Here is a 27,644-nt window from a genome sequence, read left to right as displayed (position 1 = left end):
GATTCCAAAGTCTCTCTTTTGCTCCACATTAGGGTTCATTGACACCAAAACATGGAGAAGCACAGCTCTGTGGTGAGATTTAAGATTACTTCTTTCAACCATGTTGGCATTCTCTACCAACAGGGCACTTTAATTTAGTGTCACATGAGCTAGTCCTCCAGGCACATGACCCTGCGACTTAGGTACTTGAGTACCTTTGGGACACCCAAGGTTAAAACTTGAGGCAGTGTTTGTTTTTTCCCTCTCTCAGTAAGTCAGTCATCCATCCATTCAACAAACATTTACAGAGTGCCTACATCGTGCCAGGAGTTTGCAAACGATTGGAGATATCAAGAAGAGTACATAGTATAGACTTTCCTCCTTTTAAATAGTCTAGGATGGAAAATAGACCCCAAATGTATTTATAACACAATGTGATACATGCAATAATGGGCATGTGCCTCTTGAGTTGTGTAAACACAGAAGGAGGTATTACTGAGAGTGGGGAGAGACGAGCCATTGGCCTTGAGGTATGTCCAGAAGCTTGCCCTTTTGTCCATCTCTGGAAAGGACAGTCAATTTGGAAAGGAAGAAGAACACTAGCTATGGACTGCCAGGCAATAAATCCCTGCTGAAGAGGAGAGACACTGAAAACGTAGAATGGAAGATAAGGAAAACTGTGGGGCACAGACTCATTAGTGGCACAGGTTGTAAATTTAAACAAGTTTATGGGAAGAAGTTATAAACAGAGAAGTATCCAGTGCACACAATCCCCTGAGCTCATATTATCCCTCAGAATGGTCTACTATATAGAAGGATCCTATGTTTTTACTCGCTATATATTTAAAAGGAAAATGGAACAAGGAATAGCTGCATGACTATTTAATGATGAAACTTCTCCTCCAGACTGAAAAATGGCCTCGTTAGACAGGGGCAGTCTCTGGAGCTGACCTCTAGTATCTTGGACCTCGGGAGCCAGCCCTTTCCTGTGCTTCTGTAGGAGAAAGAGAAAAGTCTTCAGGGCATATCAGGTTTGTCTCTCCTCCAGATGGTGTCAGGATAAGCAATAGGAAGTGGGAAGGGACAGAGATCATGTTCTTCCTTGCCTACTCAATACATCATTAGTCACCTAATACCTAATTAGTTAGCTTTCAGCTAACGCTAATGTATCAGCTAGGAAAGCTTTCAACTGAAAGTAACGGGAAACTCAATAATAGTTGTTTAATAAAATGGGAGCTTGTTTTTCACACAAGAAATCTGGAAGGAGGTAGTCATGAGTAATGGTTCTGCTGCTTGTAAGCCCAAAGAAGACCCAGGCTCCTTTTTTCCCCTTCGTCATCTTCAGCATGTTGGTCTGTCTTTCTCATGTCTGTAGCTACATGGTCACAAAATGACTACAACAGCTCCAGGCATCGTGTCTTCATTTAAAACAGGCATGGGGGCTAGTGTGTACCAGCATGTTTTTCTGTCCTATATCCTTTTAGCAGAAATCAAAAGCCTTCTGAGAATACTGACAGTGAGTTAATGGTCAGAACCTGGCCTAGGGCAGGGGTCTGGTGAAGAGAGGCTCAGGAGTAAGCAGATGATTTGCTGATAACAGAAGTGGGAGTTGGTGTGCTGCACTGGAACGGAGCATGCGTCCTGGAGCCAGAGATACCTGTGTTCACATCCCAGTTCTCTCTCCTAAGAACAGTGTGAATGTGGGCCTGGGTTTACTGAAATAGGTATCATGATATTACCTTGCCTGGTTTTTGCAAAAATTGGAGAAAATACATATAAAACAGTGTCATCCCTGGGAAGTTTGTGTTGCTTTGTTTTAAACTACAAATAATTGTCCAGTATTTCATAGTTCTACCCAGAGATGTGTAAACACCTTTCTGAGGCTGGGAAGAAAAAACCTCTGTCTGCCTGCAATTCAGAATCCCAATTCAGGCACTCTCTTCTCCTTTTTATCACTTATTCTCTTTGAGATCAGAGGACATTCCTTTTTCTCATTAAATAGCAGTTTTGCCCATAAATTTCTCATTGCTTTTCCTCACCTATCTAGTCTACTTGTTTGCCCAATTCAACATTGTTGATCATTCCCCAGTCAAGATGCCATTTGAATTAAAGTCAGGATTTCTGGATGTTTTCTATCCAGCAGCTATTTACATGAAAATGACAGAAATCAGGGGAAATGACTTTTGAGGATTTCAATTTTTCTTTCTTCGTAATCCCTGAAAAGAAAACTATAGTTAATTGTGAATGTGCCTGCTAAATGCTAGAGTACTACACGAAAATGGAAAAGACTTAAAATGCTTGGGAAATAACAAATCTAAATATACTGTTTTTACTTGAATGAACATTTTTAATTCTGTTAAAAAAATTCTTTATTGTTCAGGGCAAGATGAGGCTTATACTCTTTTCTTCAATAATACTTTTCTACATCACCATGGAGAAAAAAATTATAGAATCATAAAATAAGTAAAATAAAAAGTGACAACAAAATACCATGTTAAGATGGTGGCTGTTGTTTTTGACATGTAACATGTTAAGGAATAGAGTATTTGACCATGAAAGTTACCTATGAACTACTTTCTGCTGTTCAGTGAGCTGAGTTTCATTTTTTTAAACAAGTTTTCTACTGCTTGTGTATTTTTTGGCTATTTTCCTTTTTTTTTTTTTAAACTGTGAACAATTCTGAGTTTAAAGACTTAGAAAAGTTGAGCTGCATTATTGCTCTCCAGATTTTTACTTGCTGAGATCTTTAGCACAAAAGGCAATAAATTCTCATTCTTTTTCTTATATCTGGATGGAAGAAGAAAAAAGAGATAATTGAAATATTATCAAGTTTCTTATATTTGTTTTTCAATTACTGCCCATTGAATTAGGCCAGCACCTTGCACTATAATCTGTCCTAAAGTACAAAGACCTATGTGTTACATTTGTTTAAATAAACTCCTCTTTATCTTAGGGAAACATACATAGGAACTTGAACAGTACACAAAGGTTAGTTTGAATATGGCTAGAATTGGAAAGTTCGTGGAATTAATCAATTACCTCACAAATACGTGTCGAGCTCCTACTAAATACACAGAACTGTGTCTGGCCCTATCCAGAGAGTCCCCAGTATTTTGATAGCTAGTCTTGTATAAACACTCTTGGCAAACTGAATACATTATCTTTCGTTCTTTATTCCCTCTTTGTCTTTCCCTTTTGGTCTTCGTTTAAAGGATTAGCACTATTTTACGTATGGGTGAGGAAAACCGAATGTGTGCGTCATATTCCCTTGTTACTCTTGCCCTTCGCTTACCTGATTCTATTGCTCTTTCTTTAGGTTGTTTTACTGGAGATGCATTTACCTAATATTTATTGAGCATCTACTATGTGCCAGATCCTGTAGTGGATATTGAGAATACAAGATGGATAACATATCTCCCTAGCCCTGAGAGAATTCAGTCTAGTGAGGTGGTCAGAGAAGCAAACAGGAAGATAAGTACTGAGCCAGGTGTAGGATGCCCTGGGAATCTCTGGAGGGTCAGAAGAGGCTTCCTGAAGCCAATGCTATTTAATTTGAATCTGGGAGAATTAACCAAGCAGAGAAGGGAAGGAAAGGTGTGCTAGAGAAAAAAATGCAGCAGGAGCAAAGGCAGAGAGATGGGAACCTGTATGGTATATTTGGGAACAGCAAAGAGTTGGGTGTGACTAGAGCAGAAGAGATGCGTGGAGATTTAAAGCAGAAGTAGAAATAAGAGAATAACATGGAGACAGGTGAGTTCAGTATCCAAGGAATATTGGAAGGAAGAGAACAGCTTTCCTTTATGTAACTTCCTTTTCAGTCACTAAGACCTCAGACTGTTCATCCAGACAGTGAGCGTGTAAGGGTCTGAATGGAACTGGATACAGCAATCAGTAGTCTTTGTTGAAATTGCACTGGGGCATGACTCTAAATTTCAAGTGACTCTGAATGAGCATGATTTCTGCAGCTATGTTTAGAACGGATCATTGGAAAGACTCAGGTGGATAGAGAAAATGTGGTGATACAGATGAGACATGAGTGACATAGACTCAGTAAGCTCCATCTTGAACCCAAGAATGGCCCCTGGAACTGTGCAAACCAGGCAGCACAAGAGAAGTGGCTCTTGGCACTCAGCTAATCCTGTATTGATGACACCATGCACATGATCATCTATTTGTGAGGCTGTCTCTTTAAATGGTGAGGAAAGGGAAATAAAGATGTAAGGATCCAGACATCATGATTGAAAAAAAAGAAAGATATTAACTTACTCAAAGGTTTCACAACTTGTAGTTTGCTAATCTCTACATTGAAAGATGGATGATGAAACTGAGACCTACTGAGTTAACTGCCCAGCGTCTCAGCCATATATGCCTTATTCCTCTTTATATGCATCTCCATTCCCACACCACTCCCATCTGCCTTCATCCTTTAGTGACTAGAATAGCACCCGGCACATGGTAGTTCCTCATCAAAAGTTTGTTGGGTAAAAGAAGCAACACCTATCACTGACAGAGTGCTATTTATACCGTTCTGTCTTCCCAGTCGGGAGCTTCATAGTATGTTCTTTAAAATGGGCCCTCACTGCAGCACTTCACATGGAAAACCTCCCTCTTAACAAGGCTTATGACTGGGCAGGCTGTGCGAGCACCCAAAGTTAGCCTTTTCTGCCTCCCACCCAGGAAAATGGCTCACTGTGGAAAATCACAGATAACTTGACCAACTCACGAGCACTGCTCTTGACAAGACACTTGAAGAAGAAAACACTCTCGGCTCTTTCAAGCTGATGATAGTTTTGGATTGTTAGCAAAGGCTCCGTCAGAGGATTTTGTTTAGATCAACCGAGCATACACGTTACTCAGTCAATACTGTGTGACTGGCCTGAGATTGCAGCCGAAGTGCCTGAGATGAGGAATTGGTTATGGAGAGAGAGTTGGCATGACGCAGAGAACCACATGTGCTTTTCCAGCTCATTCACTCAGGCGACATTTATTGAGCACTTATAGTGGGGTGTGGGAACATGTTTGACCGAGGACCCACCCGTTCTCTCAATGAACGACTAATTTTAATCCAAAGCACAAGTGCTCCTATCAGACGGAGTCCATGGAGAGGTGGAGACTCAGGGCAGTGCCAGGGGTTGAGAACTGATGGTGACTCTCTTGCAGCGTCCTCTCAGGAGAAAAGGTGTGTTCAGTCGGCACATCCCTCTTCCGAATCCTCTACATCTGCACAGAATTGTGCATTCTCACTGCAAAAGTCATTCCCTTTCCGTCCTTCCTTCTTTCGTCTCCTCCTCCGTTTTCTCTAAACCAAACCTAAGCAAGTCTGTCTTATCCAGAGGCAGCTGGTGCTACAATGTGGAAGTGTGGGATGTTTAACATCTTGTCACTTGCAAAACTGATGGAGTCATCCTTTTTGTTTCAGAGTTTTGTGTTTAGGGGTTGAAAAGCTAGATTGATGAGAATTACCAGGGAGAAATATTTTTTGAGAAGCGAAGCTGATGACACCTTACTTTACAGCTTACTGAAATTTGGCAAATCTAATTCTATTATCCTGTCAAAGTTTCACAAAAGGGAGACCTGAAGGCATATTTAAGACGAATCTTTAAAGATTGCAGAAGCCACAACCACATCTGCAAAAATCAGATGCATCTGGTGTTGACAGACCTTTGTTTTTTTACAGACTAAGGGGAGTAAATAATCTTCCAGTGACTAATTAAGTTTCAATAAAGTTATCTAGGTGGAGCAGTGCCGGCCTCTTCTCCCTTGAAAAGATTGGCAAGTGGTAAACTGTAACCATGTCTTTTAATTCAAAGGCGTTTCCAAGTTAACATAGCCAGCTTTACCCAGGCACACCAAAATAGCAGCTTTCTTTATGAATCACAGAACAGAGTACTACTGAAATGCAGATTTTATAGAGCGTTTAAAGCCAGATCGTTTAGGCTCTTGTTTATTTTCACAATCAAGTATGAGATACGGTCTAATAAATGCATTCTTACTGAAATGTCAGGGGCGATTGTTTTAAGGCATTTACCCACAATTCTGTTTCTGTTTGAAGTTCACAAGCTGACAAACTGAAAGGGCTTTATGATGCTTTCAGCAATTGTTGTGACTATATGTGTTCTTGTACTGAAATCTTCATTATTACGTCCAAGAGAAACATTGATGTGAAGGTTCATTTTAATAGAAATTGCTTTTTTTATCTCTGCTATTTCATAATCATTCATTAAAGAGGGAAAGTCTCAATAGGATTCATTGAGGACTTGCTATGTACTGTCATATATTATCTAATTTAATATTCCTAGCCACCTGCAAGGTCAATGCTATCTCCATTTTGAGGATGGTAAAACTGGTCAAAACAGGAAATATGCCCTGAGATAGTAAATAGGGAGGCTGGGGTTGACCCCAGTCTGACTAACCCCGAGCCCATGTATGTTCTTTCCAGGACAGAATAAGAAATTCTGTTTGGAACTTATGATAAAAACAGGGTCAAGGCTGTAGTTAAAATGTGAGGGGATGTCATGGGCGAAATGTGTTCCTCAAAAAGATATGTTGAAGTCTTAACCCCCAGTACCTCAAAATGTGACCTTACTTGGGAATAGGGTTTTTGCAGATATAGAAAGTTAAGATGAGGTCATATTGGAACAGAGTGGGCCCTTAATCCAGTATGACTTGTGTTCTTATAAAAAGAGGAGAAAGACAGACAGGAGAATGCCATTTGAAGACAATGGAGGCAGAGGTGATGCACCTACACGTCAGGAACATCAAGAAGTACCCGCTAAGCCTGAGAAGCTAGAGTCAGGCATGGAACAGATTCTCCCTCACAGCTCTCAGAAGGAACCCACCCTGCTGACACCTTGATTCTGGACTTCCAGCCTCCAGAAGAGGCTAGAATTGTGAGAGAATAAATTTCCGTTGTTTTAAGCCTCACTGTTTGTGGAACTTTGTTACAGCAGCCCTAGGAAATGAACAGAGGGGATAATAGAGCTTTATCGAGCCGAAGAAAACAAGCCCAAGACTTGTGCTCTGCATGAGGAGTAACAATCTCTTGTTATTTTTCCTTCATCATTTGTGGTTGCACAGAAAACCCACACCTAACCCGATAAGAGATTTGAAAGACTTTTTTTTTTTTTGGTGCCTTCTCAGAAAAATAATATATACGACAAACCAAAGTTATGGTTAAATTCTAACATTTTATAATGCCCACAGATGTCACAAGGACACTGGGAGAGGATGTGCTCTTTAACTGAGGTTTCACTGGTGTCTCTCTGATGGTTGCTGATGGCAACCAGTCCTACAAGAGGCACAAGAGAAGGCCTAATTAGGGCAGGAGTCAGGAAGAGATCGCAGGTAATTGAGGTCAAACACAACTGAGGTCGGGCAGGTGATTGACATCCGGTGTAGGCAAACTAAGGGATCAAGGTTTGAGGCGGGCAGAGACAACAGGTGAGGGCTGGAGACAACGCTGATGGAAATAATTAAAAGCTGGATGTGACAAGGACATTGGAGCTAGGTCAAACAATAAGTTTGATGGAATCTAAGGTAAGTCTGAGGTTTTCATCTTCAGAAACCTAGCCTTTCTCAACTGGCCTTTTCTTTAAACTGGAGATCTTCAGTTGTTAAAAGGACTATACTTACCCACACCAGCCTAATGCCCAGTGAGCCAGTTTACCTCCCTTATTCCCCCAAGGTGTTGATATCTGACTCAGTTGAGAAGAAGGAACTTGACTTCGGCAGAGAATGTGAATGGAGAACAGTACTGATGTCTGTAGGAGTCTCAGTGGGGAGGAGGGAAAGATCATCCGCTCACTGAGGAAGTCATCCTCTGGGGTTTTTTGAGCTGGAACTGGACTGAAAATGAGACTCTCAAGTGCAAATCATCCATATCTATAATTTTTATTGATGATAACTTTGATATTTCAAGATTTTTACGAATCTGGCCATTTCTTTTTGTTCTGAAAGTTCCCATTAGCCATAAAAAGATTAGCTAATGTTGAGACTAGTCAACGAATGCTGCTCTCTACTCACTCATCCGCTTGTTTGTTCAAGCACTGTTTGCTGGAATGGGAGGGGTTCCTAACTTCCAGATATTTTGCTAAATGCTGACAATAAAGGCAAAAATAAGACATGGTTCCTGATTTAAGATGATAACAGTCCAGTCAGGAAGACATTATCAAATCCATACAATGCAATACAATAAGTGCCTATAATCAAGAGCAAGTCCTTCCACTGTGGGGCTTAGTATGTGAGGGAGACTGAGAGAAAGGAGTTGATGGGGTGGGGCCTACCTATCTGAGGCAGAGAGCATCAGGTCGGAGAAGTAGACCCAGGTCTGCTGCTAGGGACCTGGGCCGTGGGGCCTCACTCCTGTGGGCCAAGGGGCCTCAGCAGTTGGTGGCATGGTCAGCCTTGTTTTAGAGGGAGATCATGTCCACAGATTTGCAGAGGGGAAGGGGCTGCCTAGTGGCAGAGGAAATCAGTTATAATATTGTCAGAATCAGGCTTTAGTTAATTTTGTGAGGTTTAAAAGAGGAATGGCAAGTCTTGTGGGGGGAATTCAGATTACAAATAACACGGCATCGACTTCGTAGATGAAGGTCGCATTACGTATTCCCCCTCACTAATTCAAACATTTTGTTTCTCCAGTAGGAATAATGGATGTGCCCTCATACATCCACACTTTCCCTAACCTTTATTATGACAGGTTAAAGCAGCTTATTTCTGGGATTTTCCTGTGTTAGAATATTCTACATGGACGATATGTCCTTATTGACAATTCACACAAATGATCTCATTAATTGTTAACCACATGATAGACTATTTTCTCTAGCAGCCTCTCTTCAAATGTGACAGAAGTCTAAAAGAAATATTCACAGTGTGTGTTCCCTTGAGCAGAATTAGGAGGAAACACTGATAACAATTCGAAACAAAACAGAAACATCATCGTCCCCAGCTCTGTTGACAGAGATTATTCATAGCTTGTCCCCATTTCGGCAGATGCGATTCATTATTATGTATTCACAGAAATCATTCTAAGCACCTGTGGGCACTTTCTATGTACAATGTATCTGTAGGGGTAATTCTTTTAAAGGAGGTTAATAACATTAATCCCATTTTACAGATGGGAATAAGAGCAATTGGTTTATCATATTTTCTCAGGTCAGATAGTAAATCAGTGCCTCCTTAACATTCATTAGAATTTTCATTCCATTCAATTTCAAACTAAGCTCCTTCCCTAGGGCACTTAATTAGTATCAAGAATTTTCTGGCGTTAGCTCTTCACTGATTCATATGTCAAACAGTTGAGCCCACATATGAGTTATGAGCAAGGGACTGTGCTGGTGGTACGAGACCTGCCAGGAATGGTGAGTGGGTCAACTAGCCAGTCTGTGGAAAGTAGTTTGGGATTAGTGCAGGGATAGCTCTTAATAATGGTAGTTAGTGATATTTATGGAGGGCTCCATAGGTGTAGGCCCCGTGTTGAGCATTATCTGTTTGATCTGCTGTTTATAATTCATAGCAGCAACCTCAATTAGACCCCATTTTTAAAATGAGGAAACTGAGAATTAGAGAGGGACTTGTGTAAGAAATACAGCTAGTTAGCAGAAAGCAGACTTGAGACTAGACCTTGTAAAGCTAGAGTTCATGGTCTCAATCACTAAGCCAATGATTCTCAGATTTTAGTGTGCATCAGGATCACCCAGAAGTCTTCTTAAAGGCCAGATTGCTGGGCCCACTCCCAGAGTTTCTGATTGGGTAGGTGTGATGCAGGGTCAAAAATTTGCGTTTCTCACCAGTTGCCAGGGCATGCTGAGGCTGATGATCCAGACACCACACTTTGGGAACCACTGCTTTAAGCAAGACTTAATACAATTGACTTGGACAATTTGTCTTTGTTCAGCACACAGCGAGGAGCCATTCGAAGTTTTTGAGCAAGTGGTGACCTGGTCAGATTTCTGCTTTAAAAGACTAATCTGGCAGCTGCGTATAGGGTACTAGAGGACAGATGGCAGACCAGGAGGTTCCCAGCTAAGGCAAGTAGAAACAGAGAGACGGTAATAGATGGAGAGGATTTGATGATTGATTGAGGAAAAAGGGATCATCGGAGGCCACCCTCTACTTTTTGGTTGGAGTAGCTAGAAGAATTGTTGAGCCATTTGTAGAAATTGAGAGGACAGGAGGGACATCTACCTTCTTGTGAATTTCATCTTCCGTTTCCATACAGTGTCCTACCGTTAGCTCCCTTTATTTATTGTTTTTGTGGACAAGACTTCCATAGCATTTCCTTCTTCCTCTATCCTCGGGACAAATGTATCCAAAGGGCAACTATAGACTCTTGTTCTCTTCTGAGATGCTGTTCTTGCCTCCAGAGGACCTCTGATTCTCCACTCTCCCCAATAACTCCCCCTTTTTAGGGTGGCAGTGTAGCTCACGCTCTGCTCAAGGATTTTAGTGGATTCTACGAATCATAACTAAGTTTATGGTTTCTGTGTTTTACCTGAAGCCTTCTGAGGAACATACTGTCAGTGACGGAGGCCTCATAATCCATGATAAATGATGTTCAAAATAATAGCTATTTTTTAAGTTCAAAATTATTGTATTGGTTTTTTGGTCTCACATTTTGCTTTTATGTAATTTCTTTTCCGTAAGTAAAGGATGCATTTTTAAAACACGATTTACAAATATGCAACCTTGAGGGAGTATTTAGTCTTCAATTTAAAACAAATTACCTTACCTTAAAAGTACAATTTTTATAAGTCCTTAAATTGATTTTTCCAAACTAAAATAGTAAGGGAGCTAGAATGATAGGAAAGAAAACAACTGAGACTCTCTTTATAAAGGAAATGGTTTTAGAAAACAATCCCACAGAACATATCTTTAAAAGAAAATTAGATTTTATACATGGAATTTTCCTAAAGTGAGGACAGGTATCTGTAATGAGGATACATTATGGCTGAGATGAACCAGAGGATAACGTTTATAATACTCACCATTCTCTTATGAAATGTTTGTTATCTATGCCTTGATTATGAATGACAATTCATTTTTTCAAAAAATTGACTGAACTAGGATCTTTAGTGTGAAAATGTAAATACAGGACATTTAAATACACACACAGAAATTCACGTGACCTTGCCTTCTACTTTTTTAAAAATTTGAGAGCATCTCCCATGATTGCCATCGTCTTTCTTCCTCAGTCCCTCCAAACCTCTTTCAAACATGAATCTCCTGTTTACCCTCAGATAGAGAAATAGTGCCTCTCCTTTCTGAGGCCAACCCTCCCTTTCTCCCAGGCCTTGCCCATCCACCCATGTCCCCATCGCTTCCTCTGCCTCTGGCTCTTTCTCCCTCAGTCCCTGCTCATCTCCTTTGACCTTCTCTCTCCCTTCTGCCCTCTGACACCAAAATTCATGTCTCATGACTTTAAAAAAACAACCTATTGTTCTACTTCCATTTTTAATATACTAATAGCAAAAGAGAGAGAAGGCAGGGAGCCCTGGAACGTACTAAGAGGTAGTGCATCTGGGTCCACTTGGGGGTGACAAAGAAAGGAGTCGTCTCTGAATTGTAACATGTCTAAGCAGCTGGGTTGGGGAAACTAGAAGTCAGGCTGACAGAAGGCAGGTAAGCCCCTCACTACACTTAGACCTGGAAGTTCCATGTGGAGCTGATTCATCTCGGGGTGTTTGCTTGAGGCTTTAATTTGCTCAGTTGTGAATAGTGGTGACACGGGAGCAGAGGCAAAGAGGAGCTTGAGTAGTCCCTAGCGGTCCCTAAGGCAGTGTCGGGGTCCCATCTCTGAGAGCACAGATCCACTGTCTCTGTGCTCTCGGTGCCCTGAGTGGACAGTGTTCTTACACGTATTTCCTCTTTGGGCAACTGCTCAACCCCCAGCTTCAACTTCAGGACATTTTTGCAAAATGTCCTCTCTCCATCACCATAGGAGTTAGCACAGGTGAAATGATGGTACGTATGGAAGCCGTGTGTAGCAGTGATAAAGAGCAGACCCTCCCAGGCAGTCAGGCCAGGTTCACGTCCTGGCAATGCCATGTGTGATGTTGGTCAATCTCATTAACCTCTTTCTGTTTGCTTCCTCATCTATAAAATGGGGAAAATAATAGCATTTACTTCATGATTATTGTGAGGACTAAGTGAAACAATCTATGTCAGTCACGTAAACAATGTCTGGCACATAGTTACTGCTCAATATATGTTAGCCATTATATGAAATATATATTCTAGTACAATAAATTCCTACCTTATACATACACACACACATATATATGTTCTCTATTAAATGCCACTATTTCTGTAAAGCCTTTTTCATTTCTTTCCTTTCTTTGTTTAGCAAATGATTGGTAAGGACTCGCTATATTCCAGGCACAGGGGATACAGTGATCAGCAAGATGGACCCAATCTCTGCCATCACAGAGTTGGTGAACAAGCCATTTCAGCAAAGCGTGATAAATTCTATGATAAGAGGGGCACACACAGGGTCTAATAAGTGAATCATCAATGAATAAATGGGTGAATGAATGTTTCTAGCTATTTCTACTTAACTATTAAGTGTTTTGATCTCCGAAAATAAGTAAATATTTCTTTAAAGCCTGTGCCAGTCTGTTCACAATGCCATTTCTGCTGTGAATCACAACTACTCCAAAGCCCAGAGTGAGTGTGGGTCTGCATCCAGCTGCTGTTAATCTTCTAAACAGGGAGCTGGGATCCAGGTAGAGCAAAAACCCAGAGGGAGAATGATCAATATCCTTACAAAGATAGATGGGAAGATGTAACGACGATCTGCCTTAGTTTCTACCCTTCTCAATTCTCCAACTCTCTTGTGCTGAGATTCACTGGCCGGGGATTGTTCTTTTTTTAAAATCTGGCTCGGGCTCTACTGGAAACTTAACATAGCAGGTGAAGCATTCACGCCCATGATGAATCAGGGCCAGACACAAATAGAAGACTGTGGACTTAAGGGCTTCAAAGAGAGACATTTAGGGCAGTTCTGTGCTTGGAGCTGCTGGTTGCACTTGCTAAGAGCCAGAATCCAAAGGAGGCAGCTGCTGTAAATGCGCATAAATAAAGGAAGCGTGTTTCTGGTGTTCCCATGGGAACCTGAGGCAGCTCGGATTACTCCCTCCCAAGACACAGTTTCCTTTCAGCTTCATGTCTCACATTAAAATGTAGACCCAGGGATACACTTCCAGAGCGGTGCTGGGGGCATATTTGTAGTGGGAGCTGCATGACTAATTCTCCCAACACAGTATGGAAGACTTACTCCTGATAGTGTAGTATAGTATAGTATATAGGATAGTATAGATTTAAAAAGTAGCATGAAAAAGAGGGAATCTATCATTCTTCTATGTATTCCAAAAATGTACCCAGTTGTTTTTCTAAGTCCTTAAAGTGTGTGTGTGTGTGTGTGTGTGTGTGTGTGTGTGTGAGATATCTAAGGAAGCAATCCCAGAATAACATTAATCATCTTCTGATTGGAATATTGATTGTGTGATTCAAATCTGGATTAAAATTGGTGTTTTTTCAGGTTCAAAATCTGTTGTCTTTTTACTTTAGCCCCTGACTTGAGTGGAAACTTTGCCTGTAGAGAGAATTCGAGATTAGACTGTGAACACATAAAACCAGCACTGCATGATCCAAAGCTTCAATCGGTTCATGACCAAAAGCCGGGAATTTCTAACACCAAGCCCACTTATCCACTGTAAATGGAAAAATCCAAATTGCTAGTGAGAGAGAAGAACCCCATGCATTCACTTCACTCCAGCAGATCACGAGGCTTTCTGGAATGCAGCTACACGGTAGAGCAGAGAAACAATGAGCCGCAGCATGTGTGCCATCCCTCTCCTCCCTGTTACTGGCCAGGTCACTCACCTCAGGCAAATTACCTGGCCTTTCTGCCCTTCCGTTTCTTCATAAAATAATAATACCCATCCCACGTGGTTGCTGGGAAAATTAAATGAGAAATTAAATATATATGTGAAATAGATGTTCTAACGCTTATGATTTTAAAGTGTTGTTTTGTGTGCGTGTGTGAGGAAGATCAGCCCTGAACTAACATCCAATGCCAATCCTCCTCTTTTTTCGCTGAGGAGGGTTGGCCCTGAGCTGACATCCATGCCCATCTTCCTCCAGTTTATATGGGAGGCCGCCACAGCATGGCTTTGACAAGCGGTGTGTCAGTGGGCGCCCGGGATCTGAACCTGCGAACCCCGGGCCACTGAAGCAGAGGGTGCTCACTTAACTGCTTGCACCACCGGGCCGGCCCCTTAAAGTGCTTTTATAGACATTATCGTAACTGATACTTCTGTGAAACTTGCAGCTTTGAAAAGACATGTGTCATAGAATTGTGAGTGTGATACTTGCGTTTTGCTGCGTGCGCTAGGTCACACGTCTAAGAGACCAAGGCAGTTCTCCCCAGCCAGCCACAGTTCCAAAGGCACGGATGGAGGTGGAGCTCCTGCTTTCACTAGAGAAGTGTTTTTGCAAAACTGGCATTTGGCAACAGCCCAGTGGTGGCCCGCCACAAACACAGTTGAGTAATTTTTGCTGCAGTGTCTGCAAAAGCTCCAGTGAAGTCTTCTATGTGAAAAGTCTTTAAAACGCACGGTAGCTAGGTGGTAATTGGTACCAGATAGTATTTGGAAGCATTCAGAAGAGGCTGTTGGGTATTTGAACAGCCTGAGCTCTGCCCCGTTCACTGCTCATGGAGCCCTGCAGAGGGGACGTCTCTGGGGGGCAGCAGAGTTGAGCGAGTTTGCTCCTTCCCACGGGGAGTGCAGCCCTCTGCACCTGGTGCCCTATGGACTCCGGGGCTGCGGCCTAGCCCCGCTGGCCGTGGCCAGACCTGGGGTAGGGCCAACTAACTCACTGCGGGGCCTCCACAAGCCCCTTTCTATTCAAAAATTATACAGAAAAATGCATTAGCAAAAAGCCACATAAATCTCTCCAGAAAGAAGCTCGTAAACGATTTTCCGGTTTTCTCAGTTCTGGGGGCTGCGGACATTCTTTAATTGAATTCATTCACTCATTTAGCAAATATTTTTCCGGGGCTTACACTTCTAGGTTCTATGATACAGCAGCAAATAAGACCGACAAAATAATCCCTTCCCTCATGGAGTTTTTATTCTAGTGGGGGAGCAGAGTGACAGACTTTTTTTTTTTAAAGTAAATTATGTAATATATTAAAGCAGGGATGGGGGGTAGGGACAGCAGAAAGAGATGTGGTTTGCAATTTTAAACAGGATGGTCAGGGAAGGCCTCACCCAGAAGGTAACCTTTGAGCAAAGATGTGAACTGAGTGTAGGAGAAAACCACAGGCCCCTGGGAAGAGCATTCCAGATTGTGGGAACAGTAAGTGCAAAGCCCCTGAGGTGAGAGCATGGCTGTAAATTCAGGGACCAGCCAGGAGGCCAGAAGGAGCAAAATGACCACAGGGAAGAGTGACAGGAGACGAAGTAGAGGAGTGACGGGGCAGATCATGCAGGAGGAGCGGGCCCTGGGGAGGGCTTGGACGTTTGCTGAGATTGAGAGGCATGCCATGCAGGACCTGAGCAGAGAAGTGGCAGGATTGGGCTGCTTTTTAAAAGGATCACTCTACCTGACATACTTTATGGCACTGAGAGGTGTGGTGGTCAGTTACTTTGCTCTTTAAACCTACTTTCCTCTCATTCAGTTATTTAATAAATATTTATTTAGCACGGGCTGTAGGCTGGGCACTGGGAGAGAAAGCAGGTAAAAAAGCAATGATGAGTGATGGGACAAAAACATATTAAAGACGGCAGCTAACTAAATGTTGGGGAGGAGGAAGCCAAGGCCTGCAAGATGAGTAGCATTACTCAAGGAAGAAGAGAAGTAAGAATGCTATAGGCAGAATGGGAATAATGTGTTAAGGATTCTTCTTCGTACTCTACTTATGTGTCATTATATAAGCCACACAAAGATCCTGTGTACATGATAGGTACTGTTATCATCCTGCATGGTACAGAGGGGGAGGTGAGGCACAGGAAGGTTAATTAACTTGCTCAAGGGCCACAGCCAGGCAGTGGAGGTGCCAGGACTGAAAATCCGACTCTGTCTGGCTCAGACCTTCTGCTCCTAACCACTTGGCCAACCTGCACAGAGCACTGGGGCTGAGAGATGAGGCTGAAGAAATGACCAGGAGTTCAGTTCCACCAAATTCATTTTTTGAATATGTGTCGAGAGCATACTCTGTGGCAGACCCCAAATGCCAGGGCTACAGAGATAGATAACAAAACATGGTTCCTGTTCTGAAGGCTCTCGTCTGGCATGCCACATATCAAGGCTTAATAAGTACCAGTATAAAAATGACCATGGAGGTCTAGCTGTGCCGAAGGCCACAGAGCACTTCCTACAGCATCTGCAGTCATGTTCCTCCCAACACAGAAGGCAGGAGCAGTGGTCGGCTCAGCAGGAAGCGTCCAACCCTGGGTTGCCCCAGGATTCAAAGAAGGATCACAGCACATCACACAGACTAGGGTAAGAGTCCCCACATTACTGGCAGGAGAAGAACTTTTCAGTGAGAACAAGGCACCCTAGCAACATAATACCATTTTGTTATGCAGGGTCTGACAGCAAAGAATACTCAGAGGAGGAAAGGGAAGCTTTGGTGTTGTATGATGAGGCAAAAGGTCCCAGAGGTTTGGTATACATTCACTTAAAACAAAACAAAAAAAAAACATTGCTTGTAATTTTGTAACCTCCTTAGGGTGTTTCAAATGGTTTGTGAAGATCAATGTTCCGAATGTTCAGAGAGTTTAGGGAGTTTTAAAATCTTCCCATTCAGGCTGGCCTGTCATAAAGAACAAAGGAACATGGAATTTCTTGCAGGGATCTGAATTCACACAATGCAGCCTAGAGATGTCAAATCAACACAGATGGCCCTTGAACTTTCCTCTATCTGAAAGGGGAACCGATATGCACTGCTCTGTAGGCTCCTATCTCGTTGTTGCTTTTATCTTCCATCAACAAAATTGGTTTTGTGATTTTTATTTATAGACCCACCCAGTGGACATTATTATAAAGTAGTGGTTAAAAGCTTAGGCTCAGATGGCCCTGAGTTCAAATTCAAGTTCTACCACTTATAAGCTATGTGACCTTGGGCAAGTTGAGCTCTCCAAACCTCAAATGTCTCATCTACAGGATGAAAATAAGAATATCACCTTCTTTGTAGCATTGCAATGAGGGGTAAGTGAGAACACAATTTGTACATTTCTGATATATGGTAAACACTGAATAAATGTAAACTATGTATTTTTTCTGTTTTGCCATTAGCTTATGTATTTTAGTCTTTATTATTCCTCTTCTAGAAGAAACTAGCAAAATGAAAGATGAGTGGAAATCCTACTTTCATTAAGATTGCTTTGTTTGGCCAAACGGTGGAAGACAGCTTAGGGGAACAAAACATATAGGGTTTATCTATTGCTCTGAAGGAGAGGTTGATAAACTGTGGCCCACAATGTAGCTCCCTGCCTGTTTTTGTAAGGCTTTAGTGGAACTCAGCCACATTCCATTGCTTATCTATTGTCTTTGTCTGCTTTTGTGCTACAACAGCACAAAATAGAATAGTTGCAACAGAGACCATATGGTCTGCAAAGCCTAAAATATTTACTCTCTGGCCCTTCACAGGAAAAATTTTCTGACCCTTGCTCTAGAGACATACAAAAATCCAATTTTTCTAAGTCACATAATTCTGAAACTGCATACATTGGAAACTCATGTTCTCCCCAGGGAGAAATATAAAGGCTGCCTTCAAGAAGTCGACACATTTACTTCATCTAGTCAATGCCAGGTGCTGTGTGAGGACCCATGGGACACAAAGACTCATAAGGCAGGGTCCCTCCCCGTGAAGAATCCATAGTCCACTTGTGGATCGGGTAAATGTGCAATATGAGATGAGTTCTGTGCCAGTGAGGAGAGCAAATGGCTGGGGCAACACTGAGGCCACTGTGGTTCCCTCTTCCTTCCCATATGGCCGTCACCGCCATCCCAGAAGAGATGAGGTTTGAACAGAAACTCACCGTGGTGGTCCATTTCACTTTTGCATTGTAAGACTGCGCTGAGAACCATTGAATGGATGAGGAATGCCACGGCGGAGACCCTTTCTCAGTTTTCTCTGGCAATGATGTGGAGGGGGGAATGGGCCGGACAGGGAGTAGGAGCAGGGAGCCTCCTTCAGGGGCTGCTGCTCTAAGCATGTAATGGTCAGGGCGTTCAGCTTATCCTTGAGCCGTGGCTAAAGAAATGGAAGAAGGTTGACCAATGAATCAGAGGAAAACAAACAAAGATAAACACAAATAAAGTTGCGAGGGAGGAATTATCGTTCATTCATTCAATCATTCATTTAGTACATATTTATTGGGTGCCTGGGGATCAAGGCACTGGGGATCAAAATACGGTAGTACACAGACAGACAAGTCCCTGCTGCTGGGCAACTTTCATTCTAGTAAGGGGAGGCCATCTTAATTTGGGTTTGTCCAAAAACAGACCATGAGACAAGGATTCAAGTGTAAATGGCTTTTCTGGGATGTGATCTCAAGAAGCACAATGAAGGGAGGGGAAGGAGAGAAAGTAAGTAAGGGGTATGTTAGTGAGTAAGTCACTGCTGTGGGTGACTGAGGCTTTATCTTATCTTGTAACCTCTGGAGGTAAAGGATATGCCTCAGAATTTTCCCAGTGAACAGCAAGGGAGCTAGAGTATTTGTCCACCAATTCTTGTTCCTCATTGACAGAGGGTCATTTGGGTGGATGGGAAGGAGCATTAGCTCCCCACCTCTCCTTTAGGGACAGAGAGACACAGGAAACTATGAGTATGTATGGAAACTTCTGAAGGTGACTGTATAGAACTGCCTGTACAGGTGACGAACAGTGAGTAAATATACAAGAAAACTGAGATGGTGATAAGTGCCTTACAGACAAAATAGGCTGATGGAATAAACAGTGACTGCGGGGCCGGCCCGGTGGCATAGTGGTTAAGTTCGTGCGCTCTGTTTCCATGGCCTGGGGTTCGCAGGTTCGGATCCCAGGTGCGGACCTACACCACTCATCAAGCCATGATATGGCGGCATCCCACATACAAAGTAGAGGACAATTGGCACAGATGTTAGATCAGGGCCAATCTTCCTCACCAAAAAAAAAAAAAAAAAAAAAAAACCAGAATGACTGGAAGGCTAGTTTAGATGGGATGGTTAGAATAGCAAAAACAAGGAAGCTCCTGGGAGACAGCATTCAGCAGAGCTAAAAAAACAAGTGCAGAGTTCATAGGGCAGGAATAAAGACAAGAAATAGATGGCCTCCCTGGTGGACAGAGGGTAGGAGGCAGGGGGAGAGTGGTACAGGATGAAGTCCCAGGTGGGTAAGTAAAGGCCAGACCACGAAGGCTTTACCAGCCAGGACAGGGCATTGGGATGTTGTTTTACACATGTTGCACAGTCGCTGAGGGATTTTTGAGGGACATGATATGATCTGATTAACATTTTTAAAAGTTCATCCTTGTTACTCTTCTCTCTCTTCCTTTCCTGAATGGTTTAGTCCAGAGCCATTAGACAGGGCTGAGAAAGGCCGACTTCCCCACGGGGTGTGGAGCAGGGTGTCTGAGTCCAAGGAGGGTGCAGAGAACGTCCATATGCGTGGGGAGAGTGGTGAGTGGCGGCTGCCTGGCACGAGATGTCAGAACCAGAGTGAGAGGAGGAAAGGGTCTCCATGAGGGCTTGGGGCTGCCCCGCCAAGGTGCTGGAGCCTAGGGATGATGAAGAAGGTCGCCATGTGGGAGAGCATTCCCTGGAACGGGAAGTCAGAGTCCAAGCCTGGGAAGGAGGGCATCGGTGAGAGGGGGTGGTGAAGCAGTGGCCCCGCCTAGAGTGTTGGAGCCCAAGCACAGTGAGCTGGGTGTTATGCCGGGAGGTGGTGGCCACTGTGGTTCCATGCTGATTGAGAAGGGTGGCTGTACAGGAGGAGTTGGAGCACGAGGATGGGGAAGAGGGTATAAATGCGGGCAGGCAGCCCAGTGCAAGTGATTGAAACTCGAGCAGGGTGAGGAGGGCATGGCATGGGGCACGGCTCAGCGCTGAGCACTGAGGCCCAGGGTAAGTGAGGCGAGCACCCACTTAGGGCAGGCATGTGGGGAATAGCCCCGAGCAGGGTTTCAGAACACAAGAGGGTAAGGAGGGCATCCTTATGGAAGCAACAGTGGCTATGGGATGTTGGAGCCCAAGTAGGGTAAAGGAGGGCGTCTGTGTGCATGTTGACATGCAGTGTGACAGCAGCAGGAGATTTGTACATTCAGAGGCATTGATCAAATAAGTTAATATATTAAGGATAATGGGAACCAGGTTTCTCACTGTCAGAGAAGGGTGTTGTAGATATGGAAAGGGAGAAAACTGGAATGGACCTTGTGATGTTAGATTGGAATTGGAGATGAACTTATGATTTGAGGGTGGGGGAGAGGCCCAAATGTGTTTACACATGTATGTAATATACATGCGCATTCTCCAGCTTTGCCTGCTCAGTGACAGGGCCTGGGAGCAGCAACACTTCAATGGCAAGAAGCACACCAAGTGTAAGTTTTTAGTATTTCTAAATACCATTCTCCACTAAAAGGAAACAGAGGACTTTGGAGAAATGGCAGATTTCAAGGCTGGGACAGGGAACGTACAAAATAAGCCTGGAACGTCTTATGCGAGAAAGTAAAGAGGTACTAAAGAAAAATGGCTATATGTCAAAGGGACAGCTTGAAGGGGCTCCCACTTGCAACTATGACATAATTTGAGCATCAAAATAAGTAATGACAGTAACATTATAATCCATTGAATAAAATAGTAACTTTAAATCCATATGGATATAAATAAATGAAGATTTTGAAATTTGGTTGAGAGATGGGATCTTTAGATAGTCTCAAAGTACCGCCTCACAAAATATTTAATTGCAAAGAGGAAAAGAGTAACTTTGTAGTGGAGAACACTATCAGGCACTACTTTAATCAAAGGACCAAATTTAACAACACAATAACGGGACAAATCAAAGTGTGATGGGGCACGATGAAAAGCACCCAGCATCACTTCTGTGATACTTCCTGCCAAAGGTGCATAATTTGAATCCCATCATTAGGAAACCTCAGATAAAAACCAAATTGAAAGATATTCTGCGAAATGACTGTCTTGTCATCTTCAAAAATGTCAAGGTCGTGAAATTCAAGTAGAGACTGCAAAACCGTTCCAGATTGAAGGAGATTAAAGAAACATAACGAAATGCAGTGTGTGATTCTGAATTGGATCCTCTTGCTATCAAGAACATTATTGAGATAATTGGCAAAACTTGAGCAAGGTCTGAGAGTAAATGGTAGAATCAAATGGTTATATTGTGGTTATGTGGGAGAATATCTTTATTTTAGGAATATGCCAAAGTATTTGAGAGATGATGGGCATCAGATTGGGCAACTTACTCTCAGATGGTTCAGAAAAAGAAATGTACCATTGTTGCAACTTTTCTTTACTTTTGAGATTGTTTCAAAATGAACAAAGTGTATATATTCAATATCAATATAATATTTAATATTATATATTATATATTTACTATGGCCATTTGATTTCCTGGGTCTTTGCACATGCCCCCACCTAGCCCTGTCCCAAGATGTCCCCTCTCTGGGGAACCCTTGCTTGTCCTTCATTTCCTCTGTGTAGGGAGGGTACCCTTTAGAGCATGTGCCATCTTCCAGGGGGTTGAAGTTTACCTGTACACGTCTACATTTCTATTTACCCAGAGGGTGCAGTCCGCCTCCATAATACTTAAATCTGTATCCCTAGAACTTGGCACAGCACTGGGCATTGTGCTCAATAAACAACAGGGAGAGAGGGAGAGAGACAAGTTTATAGCTATAAATTTGGAAATCATTTCTAGAGCCAACAGAGTTAAGTTGGCTTAATCCCTGAGAAAGCCAGGGATTGGGGTACTGCATGGCCCGGGTTTGAATTAGAGCTGTGTGATCCTGGACAAGACTTAGACCCTCTGGGCCTTGGTTTCCTCACATGTAAAATGGGTTGTTAGGGGGAGCAAATACAATAAGGTTTAGGAAGCATCTGGTAGAGTCCCTGGCACTTAGCAGGTACGGAACAAATTTTAGTTTCTCTTTAATCCTTAAAAATAAGAATAAAAACCATCAAAGAAGACTAGAAGTTTAGAGCTCCAGATTATATTCCTGACTTCACTATAACCTTGGTGTATGAACGTGGGTAAGTTATTTCACTGTCAAAGTTTTCAGTTGCCTTTTCGGTAAAATGGGAGGGGGAAATGGAGGAGCGAGGAGTGGGCTTTAGGACCATCATGCTACCAAGATCTCACAGTTCTAAAATTTAAAATCCTTTCCTTTTTTTGGATGATAGTGAGTACAGAAGGTGAGAGAGAAGAGAGATTTTGCTATATTTAAAGAATGTTCCTCAATTTTAGCCATCAAGGCATGCAAGGCACCTCTTACTGGATTGTACAATTGACTCATTTATACCTGCTTAACGTGTAGGTAAATTGAGAAGTGGTAGTGTTGTTGGGTTACTGTTGAGCACATTAATAATTTATGAGCCATCAAGGAATTAACACACACTTTATGTTCTTGCTGAATTTTACCTTATTCATAATTCTTTGCCTAATTGCTTTTTCCTTTAAAAATGAGGGAACTGAGACCTTGGATATTTGCCTAATGGCTCAAATAGAGCCCTGACCCATTGCCAAGGCTTTCAGTCCTTTTAGAGCCTGGGGACATTTGCCACTGGAAGAAAGCTGATAGGTTTGATTTTCCTGAGAGAGATATTTTGCACTGACCTCTTGACCCCATTAAGTACTTTGGCCATTGCCCATTCACTGTAATGGGAGCGATAAATTTGTGTTAATTTACAATATAATCAAATAGGGAATATGGACAAAGACAAAATAATGTTTTGAAAACAGCCAGGATGAAATCATGAATAAATAACTGTGTTGAACTTAGCTGATAAATTAACAAATACTTATTCGTAAGAGCCTGACTGGACTATTTCAAAGTTAGGGCAAAGGTGACCTCATTTCTAATAGAAATGTCGTCTTTCTCTTTAGGCCAGAGAAAAGGTGGGCTGCACAGAAAGACATTGCAAAGTGTCTAAAGGCATTTATCCCTTCTGACAGATGTTTTAAATAGATCTATTTGTTTTCAGCTAAATGCCAAAAGGAACAGCCAGATGACTCTAGTAGCCTGTGCTATGGCAAGGCATTTGTTTTCCTTGTGTAAACACTTTTATTAGAGATCTCAGCAGGCTCTTTCTCCACCTTTGCTTTGTGTTAGTCCCTTAGACTAGCGTCAAAGAACTGAAATTCTGGTCAGATGTTACCTATATGTGTTTCATTTTGAGTGAAAGAAATGATACATTCCTCTTGAGGAAAGGGATAAGGGCACATATGGCATTGATGCTCAGGCTAATATTCTTACATAGGTAACATCATTATGACAGATGGCAAAAAGATCCAACAAACCCAAAGCATATTTGCAAAGCTGTGAGGCCTTGGATGGTGTTGCTTTATGCAAAGTCCAAATGCCTAAATCTTCCAGGTTACAGGTAGCCCGAGGGCATTTTTAGCTACATAAAAACTAATCTGACCGATTTGAATGGAGGAAAATTTTGCCTGAAGTCTTTAATCACACTAGTAACCTAATGGTTTTCGCAGCATAGCCAAGGCAGTGTTTAGGAAGATGAATCCATGCATGCAGCTTAGAAAACCTTACACGAGATCAGAGCATCGGGGGATCATGAACATCTCATTTAGAAAATTTAGTGTGTGTGTCTCATGTTTTGGCGTCACTACACGGGGACAGGCAAGCCATTGTTGCACAGGGGAAAGTATAATTTTTTAATTTATACAGAGCAAGACACAAGAAAGCTGATTCTGGATTCTCTATGATGATGAGGGATATTTCTCTACGAGGAATGTAGTATTCATCTTTATATGCAAAAGATCCAAAGCTCTGTAACACGTGACTACTTCAGTGAGCTCCTCAAATGGTAACAAACCAAGAGTTTGACATGTGCTGCTATTAAATGTGGTGTGCATTAGAAGAAAGAGCATGGGCTGGACTTCTGAAGACCTTTTGTTCAAGTTCTGGTTCTGCCTCTTGCTAGCTCTGTGAGTTGATGCAGGTTATTCAAACTTTCTGAGCCTGACTTTCCACTTGCATGGAACGGAGGTAAATTAATGCCTTCCCAGACACCTCATGGAGGTTTTGTAAAAATGCTTTAAGCTAATCAATAGAAAAGTATGTGCAAGCTATAAATATAAAGAAAGGTATGTGCAAGCTATAAGCTATATCTGCAAATGTAAGAAATTATTATTGTATCTTTATGGAAGAACTTAACGTTCTGGGTCTCTTTATTTTTATTTGGTTGTTTTAATTTCACTCTTGCTTTCAAGCCTAGTCTTCGTTTGCTGTAATTTACCAAATCAAAAGTCTCCAGCTCTGCAAAGGCCACCCTTGGAAGAATGTGATAAAAATGGTTTCTTTTGGACTGTATGTCCATCTGAAGTCTTTGGAATGTAATTCAGTTAGAAGCAATTATGGGACTAGCAAATATTCTGAGAATTCATGAAATCCCACGGCCAAAACCATGATTCATTGCTCCAATACCAAAAGCATTTGGCAGGCTATAGTTTGGAAGCCACAATACTGGCTGCTTTTGAGGCTCTAAATGGGGCCATTTGGACTCATTGTGGCACTGCCTGTCCCCGCCACTCTGGAGAGATGGCACCAGAATTCCGTGCAGTCTCTTCAAAACAGTATTTTCCTTATTTCCTCTTGGGCCTTGCTTAACAACATACCTTTCTAGATTAAGAGATGACATAGCACTTTAGTCTCCCTCCCCCCCCCCCCATCTCTCCCACCCCCACCTCAGGCACTGCAACATGAATATTCTACAAATTTATCTTATATAAAAACCTTTGTGAAGCAGCGCCCGAGTTTCCAGTACTAGCCTTACACAACCTGTCATTCAAATCCTTAATGATGGTTTATGTGCAAGTGCTTTCTCCACACTTTCCTTTGCTTCATCTTAGATGACAGTGTGGTTCTTCTTTTAAAACAGAGCACTAAAGGAGATGGTTCCTTCAGGCAAATAGCACAATTCAGTTACTATTTCAAATGAAGTGTATATAGACAAAAAGCTACAAACACCACCCTGAGTAGTAGTGGTAGTGTGTAGTCAGATATGCTGTGGCATGTATGCAGGAGTCAGGCATTCAGCCCTGGCCAAATGTCAGACACTTCAGATAAAGATGATAAAAATCTTCTGCCTAAGTGGGAACTGTGTAATCTCACTCTGCCTTTCCAGCATGTTAAAGCTAGTTTCACAAAGTCTATGTGGTTCACAAACACCTTCTAAAGAAATGGAGGGACTTGGGATGTCACATCATTGACACCTGGATCCCTCTACAGCACCCAGGGCCACGAGGTGCTCTAGCCACAGATTGTACACTTTCAGAGAGGGGACAGTGACCCCTTCTGGAATATGTCAGTCTATTTTTGGACAATTATAACTTTAGGAAATGTGGTATTTTGTTTTGACTATTCCCAAGTCTAAGGCTCAGCTAACCCTGTGGGGAATGTCACCTGCCTGAGATCTGTATCAGTTCTGGATATTCAACCAGCGACAATCCAATCTAACCATTTGTCATCTGCCACAGATCTCCCCTTCTTACTTACAAAGCAATCAGGAGAAACTCTGTCCAGTATCTGTGGGAATCCAGATGTGTATTCTAGCCTATATATTTCTCCTTTAAATTTATCCTCACCAAAAAGAAGTAAAGCAAATCTAGAATGATTTTTTTCTCTTACTGAACCCATGGTAGCTTCTAGTAATCAGTACGTTTTTAAAATGTGCAGAAAAACTTTATGTCAATGTTCTTTTCTGGAGCTTTGCCTACAGTGTACGTTAATCCCCTAGTCTAGTTCGTAGAGTCTGCCCTACTCCTGCTTTGAAAAACTGAAGCTATATTTGGGTATGTTCTATCTTATAGCACTTTTCCCATTCTTCATAGCTCTTCTGTAATCTTACATACATATTGATTTACTTCTCATTAGATAATATTTTTTGTTTAATGTGCTTGTCATAAGCATCTTTATCTCTGCATTTATTTCAGCCAACATAGCCTCATATTTTAGTTTTGAACACCCTTGTTGTCTTTGCTCAGGGTGCATGAGTCCATTCTCAAACCATGTGACTATTTGCAGACATGCTAGTTTGTGCTGACAAGCCAGGTCCTCAATGGCATGCACCCACAAAAATATAAATTACCTATTGGAGATATGGGTGTGTACTGGCCTAATTGGCAGACAGTCTACTAGGTAGTCTATACTCATAAAGCATGGATTGAGAAGCAAGAAATATTTTTTGAATTTTGGTTCTGCTCTTCGTTCTGGATAAATTATTCATTCCTTAGTGTATCTTCATAAATGACAATGCTGATGATTATATTTATCTTTACATATATATTACAGAGCCAATACGAACTGTTTAGCATAAAAAGACTGAAAAATTTTTAGCACTAAAATAAGATATATCAGTATAATGTGGTAGTTTGCAAAAACTAACCTAAAGACTACCTTATTGTCTTTAAAAGAGAAAATTTCATTCCATTCTCATAAAAGTATTCATGAAATTACCCACATAGTATTATATATCTTTCATATATGTGCCTATATATGATATATATCATCCTTTAGCCTAGTTGACCAGTAATATTGAAACACTGCGAAATTGAGTGATTTCCTTACCTGCCATTAGTTCACATTTACTCTCAGTGAATTCGTGGGGCAGCTGCATCCCTGGAAAGGCCTATTTTCACTGACCACAACTTCAGCAAATAGAGGTCCTGGTGTGTCTCTTAAACCCTGGGCTTCTGTGAAACTGCTGCTGAAGTCTGGGCACTCTTGGGTTGAGGACAACTAGTTCCGTTAACCAGAGTCTGGTTTCCTCTGCTTTGTTTGACTTGGATGTGCTTAGCTTCCATCTGCCTGTCATCCTAGAACAGCATCCAGAGCCAGCCTATGTGATATCTCTTGGGCAGGAAGGTTAAGGCCCCTGGCGTGAATTGCATTCAGCAACTGAATAAATAAGATGGGCTTTTATTCATAGGAAACCAGATAGCCTTTTTGATGATAAAATATTTATTCCCTGTTATCTTGTTGTTGCCAAGACTACTGCATATAGTGCATTTCTTAAAAGGAGCTAGAGTGCTAAAGAGGTTACAGGTAAATTTTATTTGAAAAATATCTTGAATGACATTCTATTGCCCAGAACTGAGTGTGGTTTTCCATTTAATGTTAACCGAGATCACACTATGTCCCACTTTAAGCCAATACTTTTTCTTCTTCTTTTTAATCATTGCTTTTCTCTAAGAAACAACATTTCCACTTTATAGCTTAAGAAATTGAGGCCAAACATGTGGTCAGTTTTAAGGCAGCTAAAGGAATGAATCACTGTGAACTGATGTCAGCTTTTAGAAAAATTTAATTTCTCTAAATGAACATTTTGTGATAACTTAAATTTATTTCATTTAGCAATTTTTATTATTTTAACTGTTTACAAAGTACTGGCTAAGCCCTGTGGGAGGTCCAAAGATGTTTGACA

At 41.9% G+C, this 27,644-nt stretch overlaps 1 protein-coding gene across 3 annotated transcripts in view; it reads left to right on the top strand.

The window, feature by feature from the left end:
• Nucleotides 1-27,644, top strand: part of LOC101397933 (serine/threonine-protein kinase TNNI3K) — a 300,070-nt gene that overhangs the window by 266,059 nt on the left and 6,367 nt on the right. Inside the window, exon 24 of one of the 3 annotated variants that reach the window (XM_087448979.1) lies at nucleotides 24,079-24,147. The exons of the other annotated variants lie outside the window; for them this stretch is intronic. Within the exon in view, the coding sequence (XP_087305105.1) occupies nucleotides 24,079-24,147 (69 nt within the window). The remainder of the gene's footprint in view (nucleotides 1-24,078; nucleotides 24,148-27,644) is intronic. 3 annotated transcript variants of the gene reach the window in all.

This window comes from Ceratotherium simum, chromosome 2 (genome assembly GCF_057802395.1).
Source record: "Ceratotherium simum simum isolate JZ-2026a chromosome 2, ASM5780239v1, whole genome shotgun sequence".
NCBI classification, from domain to species: Eukaryota; Metazoa; Chordata; class Mammalia; order Perissodactyla; family Rhinocerotidae; genus Ceratotherium; species Ceratotherium simum.
Note: the sequence above shows the minus strand (reverse complement) of the source record. Positions and strands in the feature narration are given on the sequence as shown.